General features: G+C 44.9%; 1 protein-coding gene and 3 long non-coding RNA genes across 5 annotated transcripts; 2 read left to right on the top strand and 2 right to left on the bottom strand.

Annotated features, from left to right (window-relative positions):
• Nucleotides 1-340: 340 nt before the first annotated feature.
• On the top strand, nucleotides 341-1292 carry LOC141041776 (uncharacterized). 2 transcript variants are annotated; one of them, XR_012203298.1, is made up of 3 exons: nucleotides 341-620; nucleotides 694-758; nucleotides 1010-1292. It is a non-coding gene; the product is annotated as an uncharacterized lncRNA (long non-coding RNA). The 2 variants fall into 2 exon arrangements; XR_012203297.1 differs by having other exon boundaries at nucleotides 1004-1280.
• Nucleotides 1293-1311: 19 nt separating this feature from the next.
• LOC109753363 (uncharacterized) lies at nucleotides 1312-5246 on the top strand. Its single transcript, XR_012203296.1, has 3 exons — nucleotides 1312-3119; nucleotides 3220-3782; nucleotides 5005-5246. It is a non-coding gene; the product is annotated as an uncharacterized lncRNA (long non-coding RNA).
• Nucleotides 5247-7971: 2725 nt separating this feature from the next.
• Nucleotides 7972-8406, bottom strand: LOC141041252 (uncharacterized). The gene has a single exon (XM_073507378.1). The coding sequence runs from the start codon at nucleotides 8404-8406 to the stop codon at nucleotides 7972-7974; it is 435 nt and encodes a 144-aa protein (XP_073363479.1).
• A 1108-nt stretch (nucleotides 8407-9514) lies between these two features.
• LOC109753364 (uncharacterized) lies at nucleotides 9515-12345 on the bottom strand. Its single transcript, XR_012203295.1, has 4 exons — nucleotides 11788-12345; nucleotides 10653-11384; nucleotides 10246-10323; nucleotides 9515-9831 (listed from the first exon to the last, which is right to left on the bottom strand). It is a non-coding gene; the product is annotated as an uncharacterized lncRNA (long non-coding RNA).
• Between the last annotated feature and the right edge of the window lie 7613 nt (nucleotides 12346-19958).

Here is a 19958-nt window from a genome sequence, read left to right as displayed (position 1 = left end):
TCCCCTCCCGTAACCCTACCCCCTCCTCTCCTCTGCGCCGCCGCCGCCGCCGTCGCCAGTCCTCCTCCCCTCACACCGCGCCCGCACGGCCCTGCTACGCCGCTGCCGCTCGCCCTTTGGGTGAGAAACCTAGCCGGCTCCACTCGCGCGCCTCCCTCCCTCCCAGTCCTTCCTCTCTCCCATCGCAGTCGCCACCTACCGCTCGCGCCGCCGCATCCCCGTCGAGGTCGTGCATCACATCTTCGTGAGTTGAGGAAGCTGGCGCTGCTCTTCCCGGAGGAGCGCGCTGTCGCACCGTCAACGGGAGAAGGTCAGGCGGAGCGCACCGTCGCCGCTGGCTGGCGCGTCGACGGGAGGAGGCCAGGCAGTCCGCGCCGTCACCTGCTCGTGCTCCTCGCTGGTGTGCGCAGCCACGCCTGCTCCACCCGAGCTCGTGCACGCCGACCACCCCCGGTCCTGACCTAGGGTTTGGTGGGGTGAGCTTGCAGCCATCCGCTTCGGTGGCCCACCAGCCGCGCAGCATCCACACCCAGACGGGAAGAGCACATGTCGTCGTTGTTCTATCAGGAGGAGAGCACCGTCACCATCACCCAACCGTCCTCCCCCCCTGATTGTTTCAGGTTGCTCTCTCTCTCTCTCTCTCTCTCTCTCTCTCTCTCTCTAATGTCAACTTGGTTACCTCTTATTTTACAGATTGGAAGTGGCTTGCACACATAAATCCAAGCAAGTTGACGGGAGGATTCATCTGTGCATTTGAGGTAACTTCCCTTTTCTGCAATTTAGATCATGATGAGTGTCACAGATTACTTCTGAAATTTATGCACCCTGAAACCTAATTTGCAGACTCGGAATATAGTGTCAGAAATTCTCATATTCAGGTCACAAGATATTGGTGCTAGAACTTAAGCCTTGTGATAAGCTCATAGTTTCCCCAAGAAATGCATCCGTTATTCAGTTTTCATGTCTAAGCTCTAACATATCAATATGAACTAAATGGCTAAAGCTACAGGGAGACTCCTGCAGCAGTTGGGCTCTGGTACGGCAAGTTCTGCAATGCGGGGTGGAGCGGCTATGGAGGGAGGACCCCTGCGATGACCTCGATGCCTGCTGCAGCGACCATGACCACTGCATCAAAAAGGAAGGTACTAACTAAGCTACATACATATTCCTAGCTTCGGGAAGAAAGGACTAGATCGGTCAACACGGGCTTCCCTGAACAACCATACATCATGTTGCGTTATTTTGACATGCGAATTCAATTGCTAGCAATGATTGATGGGCTGAGCCAGCAGTGACTTTTGTGACTAGAAAGTTTCAGACTTTTTAGTCTCTGCTTGCTCTATTCTGTTCTTTCATTTACAACCACTATTTGAACAGCTCTGCATGATAGGTATAACAAGTTGTGTTGTCGTCTTATTCTCGAATAACTAGCTGCAACTGCATTTGTGTTGCGTTGTGGCGTGATCATTGGATGGTGGATTAGCACCAGTGCCTAACTATGTTCCTAGAATGTAAAATTTGGATAAGCATAGTTCACTTTTGTATCTCAGCCTAGATTGATTGAAATAATTGCTTGCAAAAACTTATATGGTAGGAAACTAAAAACTAGATAAGATATGTAGATGCAATCTTTTGTTTCCTGTATAGGATAATTTGTTTATCTATTTATTTGATCCTTACCGTCGGTTGTCCATGATGGAATGGAAGTTAAAGTTAGCATCTAAACTGATGGAATGGAAGTTAAAGTTAGCATGTAAACTGATTAATTAATGAATATTTCTATCTCCACTATTCTGTTGTGTGGGCAATTTCTTGCCATTGGTCCATTATAACCCTTATTAGATATGCTGCAACATGCTCCTATCTGAAATTGATGATTCCTATTTTTTGTTGAAAATTACTTGTCTATTTTGCATCTAGAATTTTAGTTTAGATAAGGTTACTCTCAGGAAAAACTAGGCAGCAGGAGGAAAAGGTATGCCCCGAAGGCCAACTCTGCCTCTTATATCTTTATTAGTATTTTTATGTGTTTTGCTACACAGCCGTGTGTTGATTAGTGCGTACATAACTCACCCTGATCGTTCGATTGAACATGGCTACTACACCTGAATTGCAGAGCTGGCTGGGTTTTTTTGATTAATTATATGGTGATGCCGTCATGAGCTCAAGGGTTTGCGGTTGTTTTGTAGGCAGCGGCTCAAAATTCAGAAACAACAAAAAAACATTAGGTTGATTCAGCAGACGAAAAAATTAGGAATAGGATCTTCATATCTATGTTTACTCGAAAAAAAATTAGGTATACTAGCTAGCTAACTGTATCTCTCAGTCTCATGATTATCCTGTAGCTAAGTCTCTTCCATGTGCATATTCTATGTTAGTGCATAACCTGTTAGCTGCTTATTTACTCTTTGTTTTAATTGGTTAGAAAAAGCACTACATGATCATGGTTCTGATTGTACACCTTTTTAGCTAATGGTGTCCTTAAGCATGTGGTTGCCACTGAGACGCTAAGAGATGCCGCAGATAATTAAACTAATCAAGGCACAATTTTTTGACCACAGATCAAGCTTATCTCTTCTGCAGAGAAAAATAATGCAGGGGAAAAAGCATGGCGTGCCACCAGCTCATCTATGAGAATTGTTTATTTAGCTTTGCGTAATTATTGCAAGCAACAATTATTTGATTATTATTCTGTTTTCGTGCATTTTTCTAAGATTGTCGTTAACCACCTTTAGAAATAACTCATGCATTTTATAATAGTATGACTGAATGATTTTTAACAAAGACAATTTCTGAACCCTGTTATCATAGAATGGTTATTGTGAACAAAATACCAATCCTTTTCTTCATTTTCTCTATCAATGTGTTGCCGTTTCATCATACCCTCGGTTTCATCTTTACATGCCTCTTACCTATCTATGTGTTACAGCTTGTATGTCATTTGTATTTTATTTCTACTGTATTCTATAATCTGATGCAATTATGCAAAACCATAGAAGATTCTGACAGACTAAGTGGTTCTTAATTCTCTGTTCGAGGAAATTTAGAATGAAGGCCAAACCGGCTAAGTGGAAAGCAAAGTGGTAGATAAAATTGGAAATCTGCTTGAGATGGACAAGGTGCTAAGCCATTTATTACAAATTGTAGATGTACACTCTATCGTTGTTGTATCCATTGCACTCATGGGTATCCTTGTCCTTTGTTAACATGGTTCTGCAGGTTGCATTTCTGCCTTCCAAAATTCGCTCTTCCAGATCACTAAAGGTGCAAAAGTTGATCCAAGAGCGACTCTGGCACCTCACAACCTGCTAACTAATGCATTATTGATATGTATATTCTCCATTAAAATTTTGTGTGTTCTGCGCTATTGTCACCTCTTTTCTGTGATATATAACAGTGCCTAGAATATAATTGGTTATGTTCCTATATTTAACTTCACTCTAGGTTGGCAAAAATTCATATTCTGTTCAAAAGCATGTCATCAATAGTCAAATGCTTCAGAACAGAATGTGTTGTTTTATTTTTTATTTCTATCATATATATTCTGCTTTGTTCTACATATGTATGATTTATACTGGGGCATATGTATATCATGCTTGCACCTTAATCTTTCCTTGAGAAATACCAGAGGATGGGTCACTACTATAGATAGGTACCGTGCGCCAAGGCACACTCCATCATGTTAGTCTATGCCCCCTTCCTCGGGTTCTGGATTCTTGGCATGCCTATTGTTGTGCTCAGGCTGATGAGGCATCCTTGCATTAATGGATTGAGAATCAAAGGTATAGCCCTTTTCATAACATTGGCTCTATTTTTCTCTCAGTTTTTGGGCTTCGATCTATTTTCAATGCTGGTCTAATGGGAACAAATAATTTTGCCAAAAGGGGCATATGAAATAGATGTTTAGGCATACAAAATGAGTAATGAAGTCAATTCAAATTTGTCATGACATGATTAATGGATGATAAACCTTTGACACAAACTAAGTTATCAAATTTGTCTTAAAAAATGTTCATATCAAGCATACAACATTCAGGTTAGATGCATTGAGTTTATGTTAGTGTATCAAAACTGTTCAAATTTTTGACAAAAACTTCAGTACCATCCAGAGGGAATAAGCACTTCCCTTTATATAGTACAGAGTGTTAATCAGTATTAAAGGAGTGACCGTGACAGTGACAGTGTCACTCCATATATTACTATGCCACACTGGGAATAGAGAAATAGAGCAAACTTATTAATTCCAAGATATGCCGCCACATAGGGATGACGCAGACACGCAGTACTACAGCTTCCCTAAAGTATTGAATGCAGACTATACCCTTATGTGAAGTCTTCCAACCTTGCAGTGTTGTTTTATTTTATAAAGGCATCATCATGGACGATTACAGTTACATTGCCTCCTTCAAATTGATATCCATCAACCAGTTAAGAACTCCCTGTTTTGCCACATAATATCAAGTGAAGGTTGTACTCCCAAACTAATTAGTGTGTTTGGGTTGGTAGATACCGTTCATTGATCCCTAGACTTTTGACCAATTTATGTTCACGACATCTTCCGTGTATTCCATTTCTCATGATTTACGATTCTCAGTTCTGCCAGCTCTGTGGAGACATGGAACCAAAGCCGTGAGGCAGACATCATCATTTTGTTAGACCAAGTGTGGAGTTGCAAGTTAATCCATGAGCTACAAACATTTGATTTTGCTCCCTGGTTCATTCAGTAGGTTTAGTTCCAAGAATAGTATTTTCTTTCTTTGATTACCGTATAGAGAAGAGTAACTAAGAGACCCGCTTGCCTCGCGGATTCCCTCTGGGGAGGTCATTCCCTCTATTTGCTTGTGTTTTTTTGTGTTGTCATGCAGATTCAGGCAATTTTTTACCCAGACTAAGCAAACAGAACACAAAAATACACAAGCAAATATATCAATGTTCTCATTCTCCTGCCCATGATTCAGGATCTCATTGCCTCTGTTTGCTTGTGTTTTTTGTGTTACCATGCAGATCACAGGTTGAATGTATGAATATCTAAGCGGACTACTTAATCTATTTACTGAAGCAAGACATGTTTATATGTCTAAATGTCTCGCGTTGAGAGAGAAAAAATAGCGTATGTCGATCTGGACAATATATATATGTTGCTTACATGTTTATCCTTCAGAGTATTCCAAACCCCAGTTCTATGTCTTTTTCTTGAAACTATTGTTTTGTTGATTCAAATTATTTAATGAACTATGTTTTTTTAATCTTATGTAATTAAATGTCAATCCCAAGGCGTCTTTGTATATTTGAAGTAATTCTCAGAAGGTCGCATCCAACGTTTACGAGTCGAAGAGTTGATGAGTCATTCCAAGGTTGAGACTCATAGACTAGTCTAGACTAGTGCGAGACTAGTCGATATGGTACTGTAGCACTGAACTTACAGTACATAACTAATAATACCTAGTAGTAGTATGTAGTATTACACTATATAAGTATACAAGTATAGTATACAATTGAAACAAGCAAAGTGGAGTCACTGAGGCAGAGCAGCACCAGCAACTAGCAGCAAGCACAGCAGCACCAGCAGTCTATCTGCGAGCAGAGCAGCACCAACAGCAAGCAGAGCAGCACCAGCAGTCCAGCAGCGGAGCAGAGCAACAGCAGCGGCAAGCCAAGAAGAAAGAGGAGGAGAAAGGAGGGGCAAGGCAGAGCAGCACCAGCAGTCCAGCAGCGAGGCAGAGCAGCACTGAGGCTCACCTGCCTGAAGAGGAGAAGAGCACAAGGGGCCGGCGGCTCGAGGAGGGGCGTGAGACGAAGGAGCAGGAGGGGCGCGAGACGAAGGCGATGGTGGAGCTTCAGATCCGCGACGTGGGGCCGGCGACGGTGGAGCTTCAGATCCGCGGCGGCGGGCGTCCAGCGGCCGGCGGTGCGAGGAGGGCTCGACGGGCGCGTCCAGCAGCCGGCGGCGCGTCCAGGTGAGGAGGGGAAAGAAAGGATTAGGTCTCCCGCGGGATGAGGCATCGTATTTATACTCCCCCAGTTTTTTGAGTCGTTCGACTCGAACATGTCGACTAGTCTGGACTAGTCGTCGACTAGTCGATGACTGGCTCGACTCGTACAAGTAGTCTACACGAGAAACCGAGTCGACAGGCAGTTTGCGACTCATAGACTAGTCGAGCGACTAGTCTAGACTAGTCGTTCGACTCGTAATCGTTGGTCGCATCGAACTTATTATTATTGTTTTGTTCTAAACCTTGAAACTTCTGGTGCATTATGCTACATATTATATGAAATGCATCTATGAAATGTAACGAGTCTTCATGCTTTGGACCATTGCGTTCTGAATTACTGGGCCGAATATGATTGAATCAATTCGAGATGCTTCAATGGCTTTGTTAACGGGTTGGATATGATGCACCCAGCCGGAGTTTCACTGGCTTTGTTACCGGGTTAGATATGATGCATCCGGCGGGGTGCGGCAAGCCGCACTTTCTAACTACTCCACCCGTTTCTAAATACTTGTCTTTCTAGGCATTTCAACAAATAATTATATACAGAGTAAAATGAGTGAATCTGCACTCTAAAATATGTCTATATACATCCTTTGAAATGTTTAGAAACGGAAGGAGCAGTCTGTAGAATTATTGCGTCGGAATGGCCTCACGACCATTACGAGTTCGGACGAACGACGGCTTGCCCGCTGGCCGTGCGTGCCCCTCGCCCGTCACCGTGTATACAACGCGTCCGTCATGAGATCCGGAATCACAGCGCCGGCAAATCTACCGGGCACCGATCTGGTTCGGTGTTATCTTGTGGGCGCCATCAAGGTTTGGCATCCAAATTTTTTTGAAAAAGATAACGCCTACACATGTGGATCAATATCCGTTTGTGTTTGCACGAATCTTGGCATATTTTGCCAGATTTTTTATGCCACATAGGACTGGGCTGGAGTGTGGGCATTCGTCCGATCGCTCACACGTCCGTTTCACCACGCGGAGGGGCTGGTGTGCCGGTGTTTAGCAGTTCGCCCACACATCAGTTTTCACGCACGTAAAGGGGCTGGTGTGTGGGCGTTTATCAGTTCGCCCACACGCCCCTCTCCTCTCCCACACCCAAAGTTGTGCAGTTGTCATGTGTTTTGCAGGGTACATGGCAACTGCCCTAGTGTGCTTGTAAGCAGATGACAACTCTCTTTTTACCCGAACATGTTATTTTGCCATGTTTTTTTGTAGTGCTGCATGACAACTGCCTAGTGTTAGTAGGTGGCAACTCCTAAAGTTTAAATCATGGCAACTGTAGTAGACCAGACCATACATGGCAATAACTGCAGTTGTCCAAAAATGACATCTGGCACTTGACCTGAGATGGCAACTGCAGTTGAGCAACCATGGCAACTGTAGTTGTCAGACATGGCAACTGTAGTTCAGCAACATGGCAACTGGAGTTAAACAAACATGGAAGAGGGTCCGGACTATGGCAACTGCGGAGACGCGTGGTGACTGTCACGCGGGGCGCGCGGGACCGTGAGGTAGGAGGCCGGACGTACGGGTGTGTGGGCGTTATCTACTTTGCCCACACGTAGCCGTGTGGGAGGGACCGTGAGGCAAAAGAACGGGCGTGTGGGCATTACTTGTTTGGCCCACACGTAGACGTGTGGACTGGTTCTCTTAGATACCACACGAAACATGTAGCCAGACCCTTAACGCCCACACGTGTGGGCGTTATCGAGACCCAAATTTTTATTTGCTTTGTAAACACTGATCGCGAAATATTCTGTGTATCTATTTTGTTTCAATTTTTTTGAAAGCAACATGTGGCTTTATTACTCAACGTGCGGGCAGATCGCCCAAGACATTCACCCACTTGGGTAGGTACATCCGATTCCCACTGCATGTAGTGGTCAGGTTCACACATACGGCCAAGGCTAGCCAATTCGTGAGCGACAGAGTTTGCACTGCGTCTACAAATAGAGATAGAAAATTTAGAGAATCAGAGCTTCAATTGGTATTTCCTGTCCTCAATCACAGCTGCATACGCCGAGGAATCCACCTTGCGCAAGTCCAATGCCTCAACCAGAAGTTGCGAGTCCGTTTCAAGCTCCACCCGGACCAGGCCTAGCTCAGCTGCAGTATTGATCGCCTGGGACATAGCTACAGCTTCAGCAGCAAAAGCATCACTTATGTTGTCGCTTCTCCCTGCCCGGGCACATAGCAGGTGGCCATCTCTTGATCTTACTACGAAGCCCCAACCAGCGTGGTGCTGACCAGGAACAAATGAGCCGTCCACATTTATTTTGTATTCAGACTCCGCCGGGGGCCGCCATCTATCCAGGGGTGATTTGTCAACTGTTTTCCCAAAGATGTGCAAATATTCAAGAACATTGCTCCTGGTCCGTCTAACCACTTCTTCAGCCACAAGGGGCATCTCCCCTTCCTTGAGTTCCTATTGGACCACCACAACCATCAAAATGTGAGCACATGAAGCTGCTTTTTTACATCTAGACCCCAGAGATAATCATGTTGGGGAACGTAGTAATAATTCAAAAAAATTCCTACGTGTCACCAAGATCAATTTAGGAGATACTAGCAACGAGAGAGAGGAAGTGCATCTTCATACCCTTGAAGATCGCTGAGCGGAAGCGTTACAAGAACGCGGTTGATGGAGTCGTACTCGCGGCGATTCAAATCGTGGAAGATCCGATCCAAGTGCCGAACGGACGACACCTCCGTGTTCAACACACGTACAGCCCGGGGATGTCTCCTCCTTGATCTAGCAAGGGGAGAGGAGAAGTTGAGGGAGAACTCCGGCAGCACGACGTCGTGGTGGTGGAGCTTGCAGTTTTCCTACAGGGCTTCGCCAAGCACTACGGAGGAGGAGGTGTTGGAGGAGGGAGGGGCTGCGCCAGGGGATGGGGTGCGGCTGCCCTACCACCCTCCCCACTATTTATAGGGGGAAGGGAAGAGGGGGCCGGCCCTAGACGGGGGGCGTCGGTGGCCAGGAGGGGGAAACTTGCCCCCCAAGCAAGGTGGAGGCGCCCCCTCCCCCTAGGGTTTCCAAACCCTAGGCGCCTTGGGCCCTTGGGGGGGGGGGGCGCACCAGCCCACTAGGGGCTGGTTCACTACAACAGGAACCCCCCTTCAACAACGCATCGATGTGTTGCCTTTTGTTCATATAGGCGTTGCTATGGTCTACACCAACGGATTTGTATGCGTTGCCGTTGGTGGCGTTGGAAGGGCCTACAACAACGTATACACATGCGTTGGTAATTGGTGTGTATAAGTGTTGTAAGACGGCAACGTATTAAACTAAATCCTAACAACACATCATATGCGTTGGTGATTACCCTGCACAAATGGATTTTCAATTGGCAAAAATAAATCATTGCAACTCCCGAATTAGTTGCTACGTAGTCCCTCTGTTCCCAAGTATATGATGTTTTGGTAGTTCAATTCGAACTACCAAAACGTCATATATTTAGGAACGGAGGGAGTAGAATATTAGGCAATTTTGCTAGTATACAGGAGATGGAATATAGTAAGAAAGACCTCATATATTAAATCAACAATGTTGTTTTACAAAGAACACCATCCAAAGAACACATTGTTGCTTTACACCATCATCTTGTACAGATGTGTTTTACAAGAGCATGTGCACTCTACACAGAAACAGATCGAAGCTTCATTGAAGGAAACAAAAAACTAAGCTCATCACATGAGCATCTAGACTGACATGTTCAACCTTCATTAACTAAAACCAAAATGATCAGTTTCCCTTGGCATCCATAACTCCATATCTTGAAGATAGTTAATGCCAATTGCAGCTATAGTAAACTGCATATTCTGCATCTCTCTGCTAGCAATGAATGAAATACGAACAGTTAATATAGCACTTTGGGTAATAATAAGTTCTCGATGAATTTAAGTGCAGGTACCAGCCAAGAATTTCTTTCTTATTTCAAGGTTATCCCTTTGGAGTTATGTACAAATTTAGATTCAGACAATATAAGCAAAGAAAAAACATGCAAGTAACAAAAATTAAATGAGGCTACATTTCCTGTAAATTTGGCATAGTGAATGCCCAGCCACATATTCAATTAATAATGTTGATTGCAATGGGTGAACAGATTGTGCTAAATGTGGAAGAGATGATAAAGCTAACCACAACTTATGCTTGTAAATACTGGGTCATGTTCACATTTATAGTCATCAGAAATTATAGGAAACAAAATACAAATTAGAAAAAGGCTCTATGTTTGGAGCTTACCTTTTTATTGGTTTGCACTTCCGAAGTCAGAGCATATGAATAGGCGCAGGCACAGAGCAGTTGTTAGAGTTAATTATCCTACAATCATATGCATCAATAATTAAGATTCTTGAGAAAGAGAAAAAAATACTATTGCACAACATGAAAAACACATACACAAATTACAACAGAAAATACCTCTAGTGATATTATTTTTCTAATCGAGACATCATATCTGAAATAATCTAGAAAGAGTTGGCACCAAAACTAATCAATCTTTTCTAAGATGATATCAAATACATGGGGCAAACGTTCTCGGAGAGAGAGATCAATCTAAATGAACAATTAACATGACATATAAAGATGAATCCATATACACACGCCACCCGCACAAACAAAAAGAGAGAAGGGATCGATGAACACCACACCTCCATGACGTCATTGACGTACTGCCATCATCGCTGGTCATATTTACCTTCCCAGCTTGCAGCACTCATTCAAATGCGCAATCTGATTACATCATGTAGATTTATATCTTTAATATTATGTGTAAACCTGCAAGACTATAGTTCACTAAGTAACAACTTAAAATTCGCATACTGGTGAGAATAAAAGATGTGAAGTGGCATCTCATGAAACATTTTTTGTTGTTATGCTTTCGTCTGATCTAGAAAAGATTGTAGTTCATCATAATATGTGAATAAATACAAACATATGAGAATTTAGAAGTACCTAAAGTTAAACAAAATCGATCAAATTTACATACACACTTACGCATGCTAGCAAGTGTGAGATGTCTAGACTATGATTCATATACCTTTTTAATATGTAGTTTTGTATAATCATGCTTAATATTACTGAATAAGAAGTAGTTATGTACTTGGAATATTATTGCCTCCTTGACAACAGAAGCTTTAGTAACACGAGTGAATAAATAATGCACGATCACCTTGTTTCCATGGAAAACTAGATTCTCTCCTGATAAGCCTGGGAGGATGCAAGCATTGATATAAACAAGACTGGTGGACAACTAATTGTTTTGTTCTCCAGTGTAATCTAGCACTCTAGAATATGATATACATCTATAGAAATAAGTACATATGGATATGCAAACACGATTATGGTTTGAACAACTAAAGCAGAAGATCACCAGCAGAAACCTGCATAGCAAAATTAGAGCATCAGGTTTCCTTCAACAAAAAAAAGAGAACACTAGCCATAAATTTAATAAAGTAATTGGTCCACCCATAGCACAAGTGGAAGGTTAGAGAAGCTAGGGAACCAAATGCCAATGGAATTATAGAAGCCACAATGTTGTTAAATTCGGGGGGGGGGGGGGGGGACAGATTAGTGGAAATAACGGAATTGTCACGTTCTCCAGGGAGATAATCCAGGTGAGCGATGAGGTAGGCAGTAGGCGACCATGGCAGCCTCCCTGGGAGAGAGCGGCTGTAGGTATTGGTATATCCAGCCGTCATCTACGATGCCATGATGACAAACCCTTGGTAGCCATGCCACATAAAATACCAGAGAGGATAAGAACATAGGGGAGAAGTGTCTCACTGAACTATTGGCGCCGGAGTCGAGGTAGACGTGGCGGAACAGCGCCGTCCAGCCTGTGGCGGCAACCGCCCGTCCGGAGATGCGGGGGGTAGCGAGCCGACCAACCGGAGGGGCAGGGGCTGCGCCCTCGACCCATGGCGACTAGGGTTGATGCAGGGGCACGGGCAGGGGCGTTGAGGACGTCGCGGAAGTGGATGATCCGCTGGGAGCACTGAGGGTGGCAGGGCCGGCAAGCTATGCCGCGGGAGAGCGCCGGAGCTCGCCCAAATCGTAGGAGGCAGCAGCGGCGGCGGATGCGGCGTCGTGGTTATGGAGCTCTGGTAGGAGAGAAATCGGGGGAGGATGGAAGAGAAGGATAAGGAAATTTGTTTTTTCTTTTTTAACAATGTTTGGACGGAGGAGGTACAATATTGAAGGTGGGCACGTGGAAGTTAGCTGCTATTTTGAAGGGAACGAGGAGATCAGCGCTAAGTGGGGAGGTGGGAGGTTTAACTAAACAACGCATTCTTTGTTATCTTTGGTAGACATGCGTTGCTATGCGGGGGTTCTTGTTGTAGTGGTTCCCTCCGATATTCAGCCCACTAAGTCCCCCGGGGCAGGTGGCCCCAGTGGACCCCCGGACACCTTTCGGTGGTCCCAGTACAATACCGATAGCCCCCGAAACCATTCTGGCGACTGAAACTGGACTTTCCATATATAAATCTTCACCTCCGGATCATTCCGGAACTCCTCATGATGTCCGGGATCTCATCTGAGACTCCGAACAACCTTCGGTAACCACATACAATTTCCCATAACAACTCTAGCGTCACCGAACCTTAAGTGTGTAGACCCTACGGGTTCGGGAACCATGCAGACATGACCGAGACGTTCTCCGGCCAATAACCAACAGCGGGATCTGGATACCCATGTTGGCTCCCACATGTTCCACGATGATCTCATCGGATGAACCACGATGTCAGGGATTCAATCAATCCCGTATACAATTCCCTTTCTCCATCGGTATGTTACTTGCCCGAGATTCGATCGTCGGTATCCCCATACCTCGTTCAATCTCGTTACCGGCAAGTCTCTTTACTCGTTCCGTAACGCATGATCCCGTGACTAACTCCTTAGTCACATTGAGCTCATTATGATGATGCATTACCGAGTGGTCCCAGAGATACCTCCCTGTCATACGGAGTGAAAAATCCCAGTCTCGATTCGTGCCAACCCAACAGACACTTTCGGAGATACCTGTAGTGCACCTTTATAGCCACCCAGTTACGTTGTGACGTTTGGTAGACCCAAAGCATTCCTATGGTATCCGGGGGTTGCACAATCTCATGGTATAAGGAAATGATACTTGACATTAGAAAAACTCTTAGCAAACGAACTACACGATCTTGTGCTATGCTTAGGATTGGGTCTCGTCCATCACATCATTCTCCTAATGATGTGATCCTGTTATCAACGACATCCAATGTCCATGGTCAAGAAACCACAACCATCTATTGATCAACGAGCTAGTCAACTAGAGGCTTAGTAGGCACATATTACGGTCTATGTATTCACACATGTATTACGGTTTCCGGTTAACACAATTATAGCATGAACAACAGACAATTATCATGAACAAGGAAATATAATAATAACCCCTTTATTATTGCCTCTAGGGCATATTTTCAACAGTCTCCCACTTGCACTAGAGTCAATAATCTAGTTACATTGTAATGAATCGAACACCCATAGAGTTCTGGTGTTGATCATGTTTTGCTCGTGGAAGAGGTTTAGTCAACGGATCTGCGACATTCAGATCCGTATATACTTTACAAATATCTATGTCTCCATCTTGAATATATTCACGAATGGAGTTGAAGCGGCGCTTGATGTGCCTGGTCTTCTTGTGAAACCTGGGCTCCTTGGCAAGGGCAATAGCTCCAGTGTTGTCACAGAAGAGAGTCATCGGGCCTGACGCATTGGGAATAACTCCTAGGTCGGTGATGAACTCCTTCATCCAGACTGCTTCCTCTGCTGCCTCCGAGGCTGCTATGTACTCCGCTTCACATGTAGATCCCGCCATGACGCTTTGCTTGCAACTGCACCAGCTGACTATCCCACCATTCAAAATGTACACGTATCCGGTTTGCGACTTAGAGTCATCCAGATCTGTGTCAAAGCTAGCATCGACGTAACCCTTTACGACGAGCTCTTCGTCACCTCCATAAACGAGAAACATATCCTTAGTCCTTTTCAGGTACTTCAGGATATTCTTGACCGTTGTCCAGTGTTCCATACCGGGATTACTTTGGTACCTCCCTATCAAACTTACGGCAAGGTTCACATCAGGTCTGGTACACAACATGGCATACATAATAGACCCTATGGCTGAGGCATAGGGGATGACACTCATCTTTTCTCTATCTTCTGCCGAGGTCGGGCATTGAGCCGTGCTCAATCTCACACCTTGCAATACAGGCAAGAACCCCTTCTTGGACTAATCCATATTGAATTTCTTCAATATCTTGTCAAGGTATGTGCTTTGTGAAAGACCAATGAGGCGTCTCGATCTATCTCTATAGATCTTGATGCCTAATATGTAAGCATCTTCTCCAAGGTCCTTCATTGAAAAACACTTATTCAAGTAGGCCTTTACGCTTTCCAAAAGTTCTATATCATTTCCCATCAATAGTATGTCATCCACATATAATATGAGAAATGCTACAGAGCTCTCACTCACTTTCTTGTAAACACAGGCTTCTCCATAAGTCTGCATAAACCCAAACACTTTGATCATTTCATTAAAGCGAATGTTCCACCTCCGAGATGCTTGCACCAGCCCATAGATGGAGCGCTGGAGCTTGCATACCTTGTCAGCATTCTTAGGATCGACAAAACCTTCCGGCTGCATCATATACAATTCTTCCTTAAGGAAACTGTTAAGGAATGCCGTTTTGACGTCCATTTGCCATATCTCATAATCATAGAATGTGGCAATTGCTAACATGATTCGGACGGACTTTAGCTTCGCTACAGGTGAGAAGGTCTCATCGTAGTCAACCCCTTGAACTTGTCGATAACCCTTAGCGACAAGCCAAGCCTTATAGACGGTCACATTACCATCTGCGTCAGTCTTCTTCTTAAAGATCCACTTATTTTCTATGGCTCGCCGATCATCGGGCAAGTCTGTCAAAGTCCATACTTTGTTTTCATACATGGATCCTATCTCGGATTTCATGGCTTCAAGCCATTTGCTGGAATCCGGGCCCGCCATTGCTTCTTCATAGTTCGAAGGTTCACCGTTGTCTAACAACATGATTTCCAGGACAGGGTTGCCGTACAATTCTGGTGCGGAACGTGTCCTTGTGGACCTACGAAGTTCAGTATCAACTTGATCCGAAGTTTCATGATCATCATCATTAACTTCCTCTCTAGTCGGTGCAGGCACCACAGAAACATCTTCCTGAGCTGCGCTACTCTCCGGTTCAAGAGGCAGTACTTCAACAAGTTCTACTTTCCTCCCACTTACTTCTTTCGAGAGAAACTCTTTCTCCAGAAAGGATCCATTCTTGGCAACAAAGATCTTGCCTTCGGATCTGAGGTAGAAGGTATACCCGATAGTTTCCTTAGGGTATCCTATGAAGACGCATTTTTCCAACTTGGGTTCGAGCTTTTCAGGTTGAAGTTTCTTGACATAAGCATCGCATCCCCAAACTTTTAGAAACGACAGCTTAGGTTTCTTTCCAAACCATAATTCATACGGTGTCATCTCAACGGATTTCGACAGAGCCCTATTTAAAGTGAATGCGGCAGTCTCTAAAGCATAACCCCAAAATGATAGTGGTAGATCGGTAAGAGACATCATAGATCGCACCATATCCAATAGAGTGCGATTACAACGTTCGGACACACCACTACGCTGAGGTGTTCCAGGCGGCGTCAGTTGTGAAACAATTCCACATTTCCTTAGGTGCGTACCAAACTCGTGACTCAAATATTCTCCTGCATGATCTGATCGTAAGAACTTTATTTTCCTGTCACGTTGATTCTCTACCTCACTCTGAAATTCCTTGAACTTTTCAAAGGTCTCAGACTTGTGTTTCAATAAGTAGACATACCCATATCTACTTAAGTCATCAGTGAGGGTGAGAACATAACAATAGCCACCGCGAGCCTCAACGCTCATTGGACCGCACACATCAGTATGTATGATTTCCAACAAGTTGGTTGCTCGCTCCATTGTTCCGGAGAACGGAGTCTTGGTCATTTTGCCCATAAGGCATGGTTCGCACGTGTCAAATGATTCATAATCAAGAGACTCCAAAAGTCCATCTGCATGGAGTTTCTTCATGCGTTTGACACCAATGTGACCAAGGCGGCAGTGCCACAAGTATGTGGGACTATCATTATCAACCTTACATATTTTGGTATTCACACTATGAACATGTGTAACATCATGTTCGAGATTCAATAAAAATAAACCATTGACTAGCAGGGCATGACCATAAAACATATCTCTCATATAAATAGAACAACCATTATTCTCGGATTTAAATAAGTAGCCATCTCGCATTAAACGAGATCCAGATACAATGTTCATGCTCAAAGCTGGCACTAAATAACAATTATTGAGGTTTAAAACTAATCCCGAAGGTAGATGTAGAGGTAGCGTGCCGACGGCGATCACATCGACCTTGGAACCATTCCTGACGCGCATCGTCACCTCGTCCTTTGTCAGTCTCCGCTTATTCCGAAGCTCCTGTTTTGAGTTACAAATATGAGCAACCGCACTTGTATCAAATACCCAGGAGCTACTACGAGTGCCGGTAAGGTACACATCAATAACATGTATATCATATATACCTTTGGCGGTGCCGGCCTTCTTATCCGCTAAGTACTTGGGGCAGTTCCGTTTCCAGTGACCATTTCCCTTGCAATAAAAGCACTGAGTCTTAGGCTTGGGTCCATTCTTTGGCTTCTTCCCGGCAACTAATTTAGCGGGCGTGGCAACTCCCTTGCCGTACTTCTTGAAGTTCTTCTTACCCTTGACTTTCTTGAAACTAGTGGTCTTATTCACCATCAACACTTGATGTTCCTTTTTGATTTCCACCTCCGCTGATTTCAGCATTGAATATAACTCAGGAATGGACTTCTCCATCCCTTGCATATTGTAGTTCATCACAAAGCTCTTGTAGCTAGGTGGAAGCGACTGGAGGATCCTGTCAATGACTGAGTCATCTGGAAGATTGACTCCCAGCTGAGACAAGTAGTTGTGCAACCCAGACATCTTGAGTATATGCTCTCTGACAGAACTGTTTTCCTCCATCTTACAACTGTAGAACTTGTTGGAGACTTCATATCTCTCGACCCGGGCATGAGCTTGGAAAACCATTTTCAGCTCTTGGAACATCTCATATGCTCCGTGCTGCTCAAAACGCTTTTGGAGGCCCGGTTCTAAGCTGTAAAGCATGCCGCACTAAACCAGGGAGTAATCATCACTACGCGACTGCCAGGTGTTCATAACGTCTTGAGTTGTTGGGAAAATGGGTGCTTCACCTAACGGTGCTCCAAGGACATATGCTTTCTTGGCAGCTATGAGGATGATCCTCAAGTTACGGACCCAGTCCGTGTAGTTGCTACCATCGTCTTTCAGCTTGGTTTTCTCTAGGAACGCGTTGAAGTTGAGGGCAACATTAGCGTGGCCCATTTGATCTACAAGACATATGGTAAAGACATTTTAGACTAAGTTCACGATAATTAAGTTCATATAATCAAATTATTTAATGAACTCCCACTCAGATAGACATCCCTCTAGTCATCTAAGTGATACATGATCCGAATCGACTAGGCCGTGTCCGATCATCACGTGAGACGAACTAGTCATCAACGATGAACATCTCCATGTTGATCGTATCTACTATACGACTCATGTTCGACCTTTCGGTCTCTTGTGTTCTAAGGCCATGTTTGTACATGCTAGGCTCGTCAAGTCAACCTAAGTGTTTCGCATGTGTAAATCTGGCTTACACCCGTTGTATTCGAACGTTAGAACCTATCACACCCGATCATCACGTGGTGCTTCGAAACAACGAACCTTCGCAACGGTGCACAGTAGGGGGTACACATTTCTTGAAATTTTAGTGAGGGATCATCTTATTTATGCTACCGTCGTTCTAAGCAAATAAGATGTAAACCCGATAAACATCACATGCAAATCATAAAGTGACATGATATGGCCAATATCATCTTGCGCCTTTGATCTCCATCTTCGAGGCGCGGCATGATCACCTTCGTCACCAGCATGACACCATGATCTCCATCATCGTGTCTTCATGAAGTTGTCTCGCCAACTATTACTTCTACTACTATGGCTAACGGTTAGCAATAAAGTAAAGTAATTACATGGCGTTTTCATTGACACACAGGTCATACAATAAATTAAGACAACTCCTATGGCTCCTACCGGTTGTCATTCTCATCGACATGCAAGTCGTGATTCCTATTACAAGAACATGATCAATCTCATACATCACATATATCATTCATCACATCCTTTTGGCCATATCACATTACATAGCATACCCTGCAAAAACAAGTTAGACGTCCTCTAATTGTTGTTGCATGTTTTACGTGGCTGCATGGGTTTCTAGCAAGAACGTTTCTTACCTACGCAAAAGCCACAACGGTGATATGCCAATTGCTATTTACCCTTCATAAGGACCCTTTTCATCGAATCCGATCCGACTAAAGTGGGAGAGACAGACACCCGCTAGCCACCTTATGCATCAAGTGCATGTCAGTCGGTGGAACCAGTCTCACGTAAGCGTACGTGTAAGGTCGGTTCGGGCCGACAATGCCGCCGAATCAAGATAAGACTAGTAACGGTAAGCAAATTGAACAAATCATCGCCCACAACTACTTGTGTTCTACTCGTGCATAGAATCTACGCATAGACCTAGCTCATGATGCCACTGTTGGGGAACGTAGTAATAAGTCAAAAAAAATCCTACGTGTCACCAAGATCAATCTAGGAGATGCTAGCAACAAGAGAGAGGGAGTGCATCTTCATACCCTTGAAGACCGCTAAGCGGAAGCGCTACAAGAACACGGTGATGGAGTGTTACTCGCGGCGATTCAAATCGCGGAAGATCTGATCCAAGTGCCGAATGAACGGCACCTCCACGTTCAACACACGTACAGCCCAGGGACGTCTCCTCCTTGATCCAGCATGGGGAGAGGAGAAGTTGAGGGAGAACTCCCGCAGCACGACGGCGTGGTGGTGGAGCTTGCAGTTTTCCGACAGGGCTTCGCCAAGCACTACGGAGGAGGAGGAGGTGTTGGAGGAGGGAGGGGCTGCGCCAGGGGAAGGGGTGCGGCTGCCCTCCCCCCCACTATTTATAGGGGGAGGGGAGAGGGAGCCGCCCCCCCTAGATGCATCTAGAGGGGGGGGGGCGGCCAGGAGGGGGAAACTTGCCCCCAAGCAAGGTGGAGGCGCCCCCTCCCCCTAGGGTTTCCAAACCCTAGGCGCCTTGGGCCCTTGGGGGTCGCACCAGCCCACTAGGGCTGGTTCCCTCCCATATTCAGCCCACTAAGTCCCCCGGGGCAGGTGGCCCCACCTGGTGGACCCCCGGACACCTTTCGGTGGTCCCAGTACAATATCGATAACCCCCGAAACCATTCCGGCGATTGAAACTGGACTTCTCATATATAAATCTTCACCTCCGGACCATTCCGGAACTCCTCGTGACATCCGGGATCTCATTCGGGACTCTGAACAACCTTCGGTAACCACATACAATTTCCCATAACAACTCTAGCTTCACCGAACCTTAAGTGTGTAGACCCTACGGGTTCGGGAACCATGCAGACATGACCGAGACGTTCTCCGGCCAATAACCAACAACGGGATCTAGATACCCATGTTGGCTCCCACATGTTCCACGATGATCTCATCGGATGAACCACGATGTCGGGGATTCAATCAACCCCGTATACAATTCCCTTTGTCCATCAGTATGTTACTTGCCCGAGATTCGATCGTCGGTATCCCCATACCTCGTTCAATCTCGTTACCGGCAAGTCTCTTTACTCGTTCCGTAACGCATGATCCCGTGACTAACTCCTTAGTCACATTGAGCTCATTATGATGATGCATTACCGAGTGGTCCCAGAGATACCTCCCCGTCATACAG

This window comes from Aegilops tauschii, chromosome 2 (genome assembly GCF_002575655.3).
Source record: "Aegilops tauschii subsp. strangulata cultivar AL8/78 chromosome 2, Aet v6.0, whole genome shotgun sequence".
In the NCBI taxonomy this organism is placed as follows: Eukaryota; Viridiplantae; Streptophyta; class Magnoliopsida; order Poales; family Poaceae; genus Aegilops; species Aegilops tauschii.
The sequence above is the reverse complement of the archived record's forward strand: the minus strand, read 5'-3'. Positions and strand labels throughout refer to the sequence as shown.

Coding starts and splice junctions, on each gene's coding strand:
- LOC141041252 (XM_073507378.1), bottom strand. CDS start 8,406: ATGCCCCTTGTGGCTGAAGAAGTGGTTAGACGGACCAGGAGCAATGTT.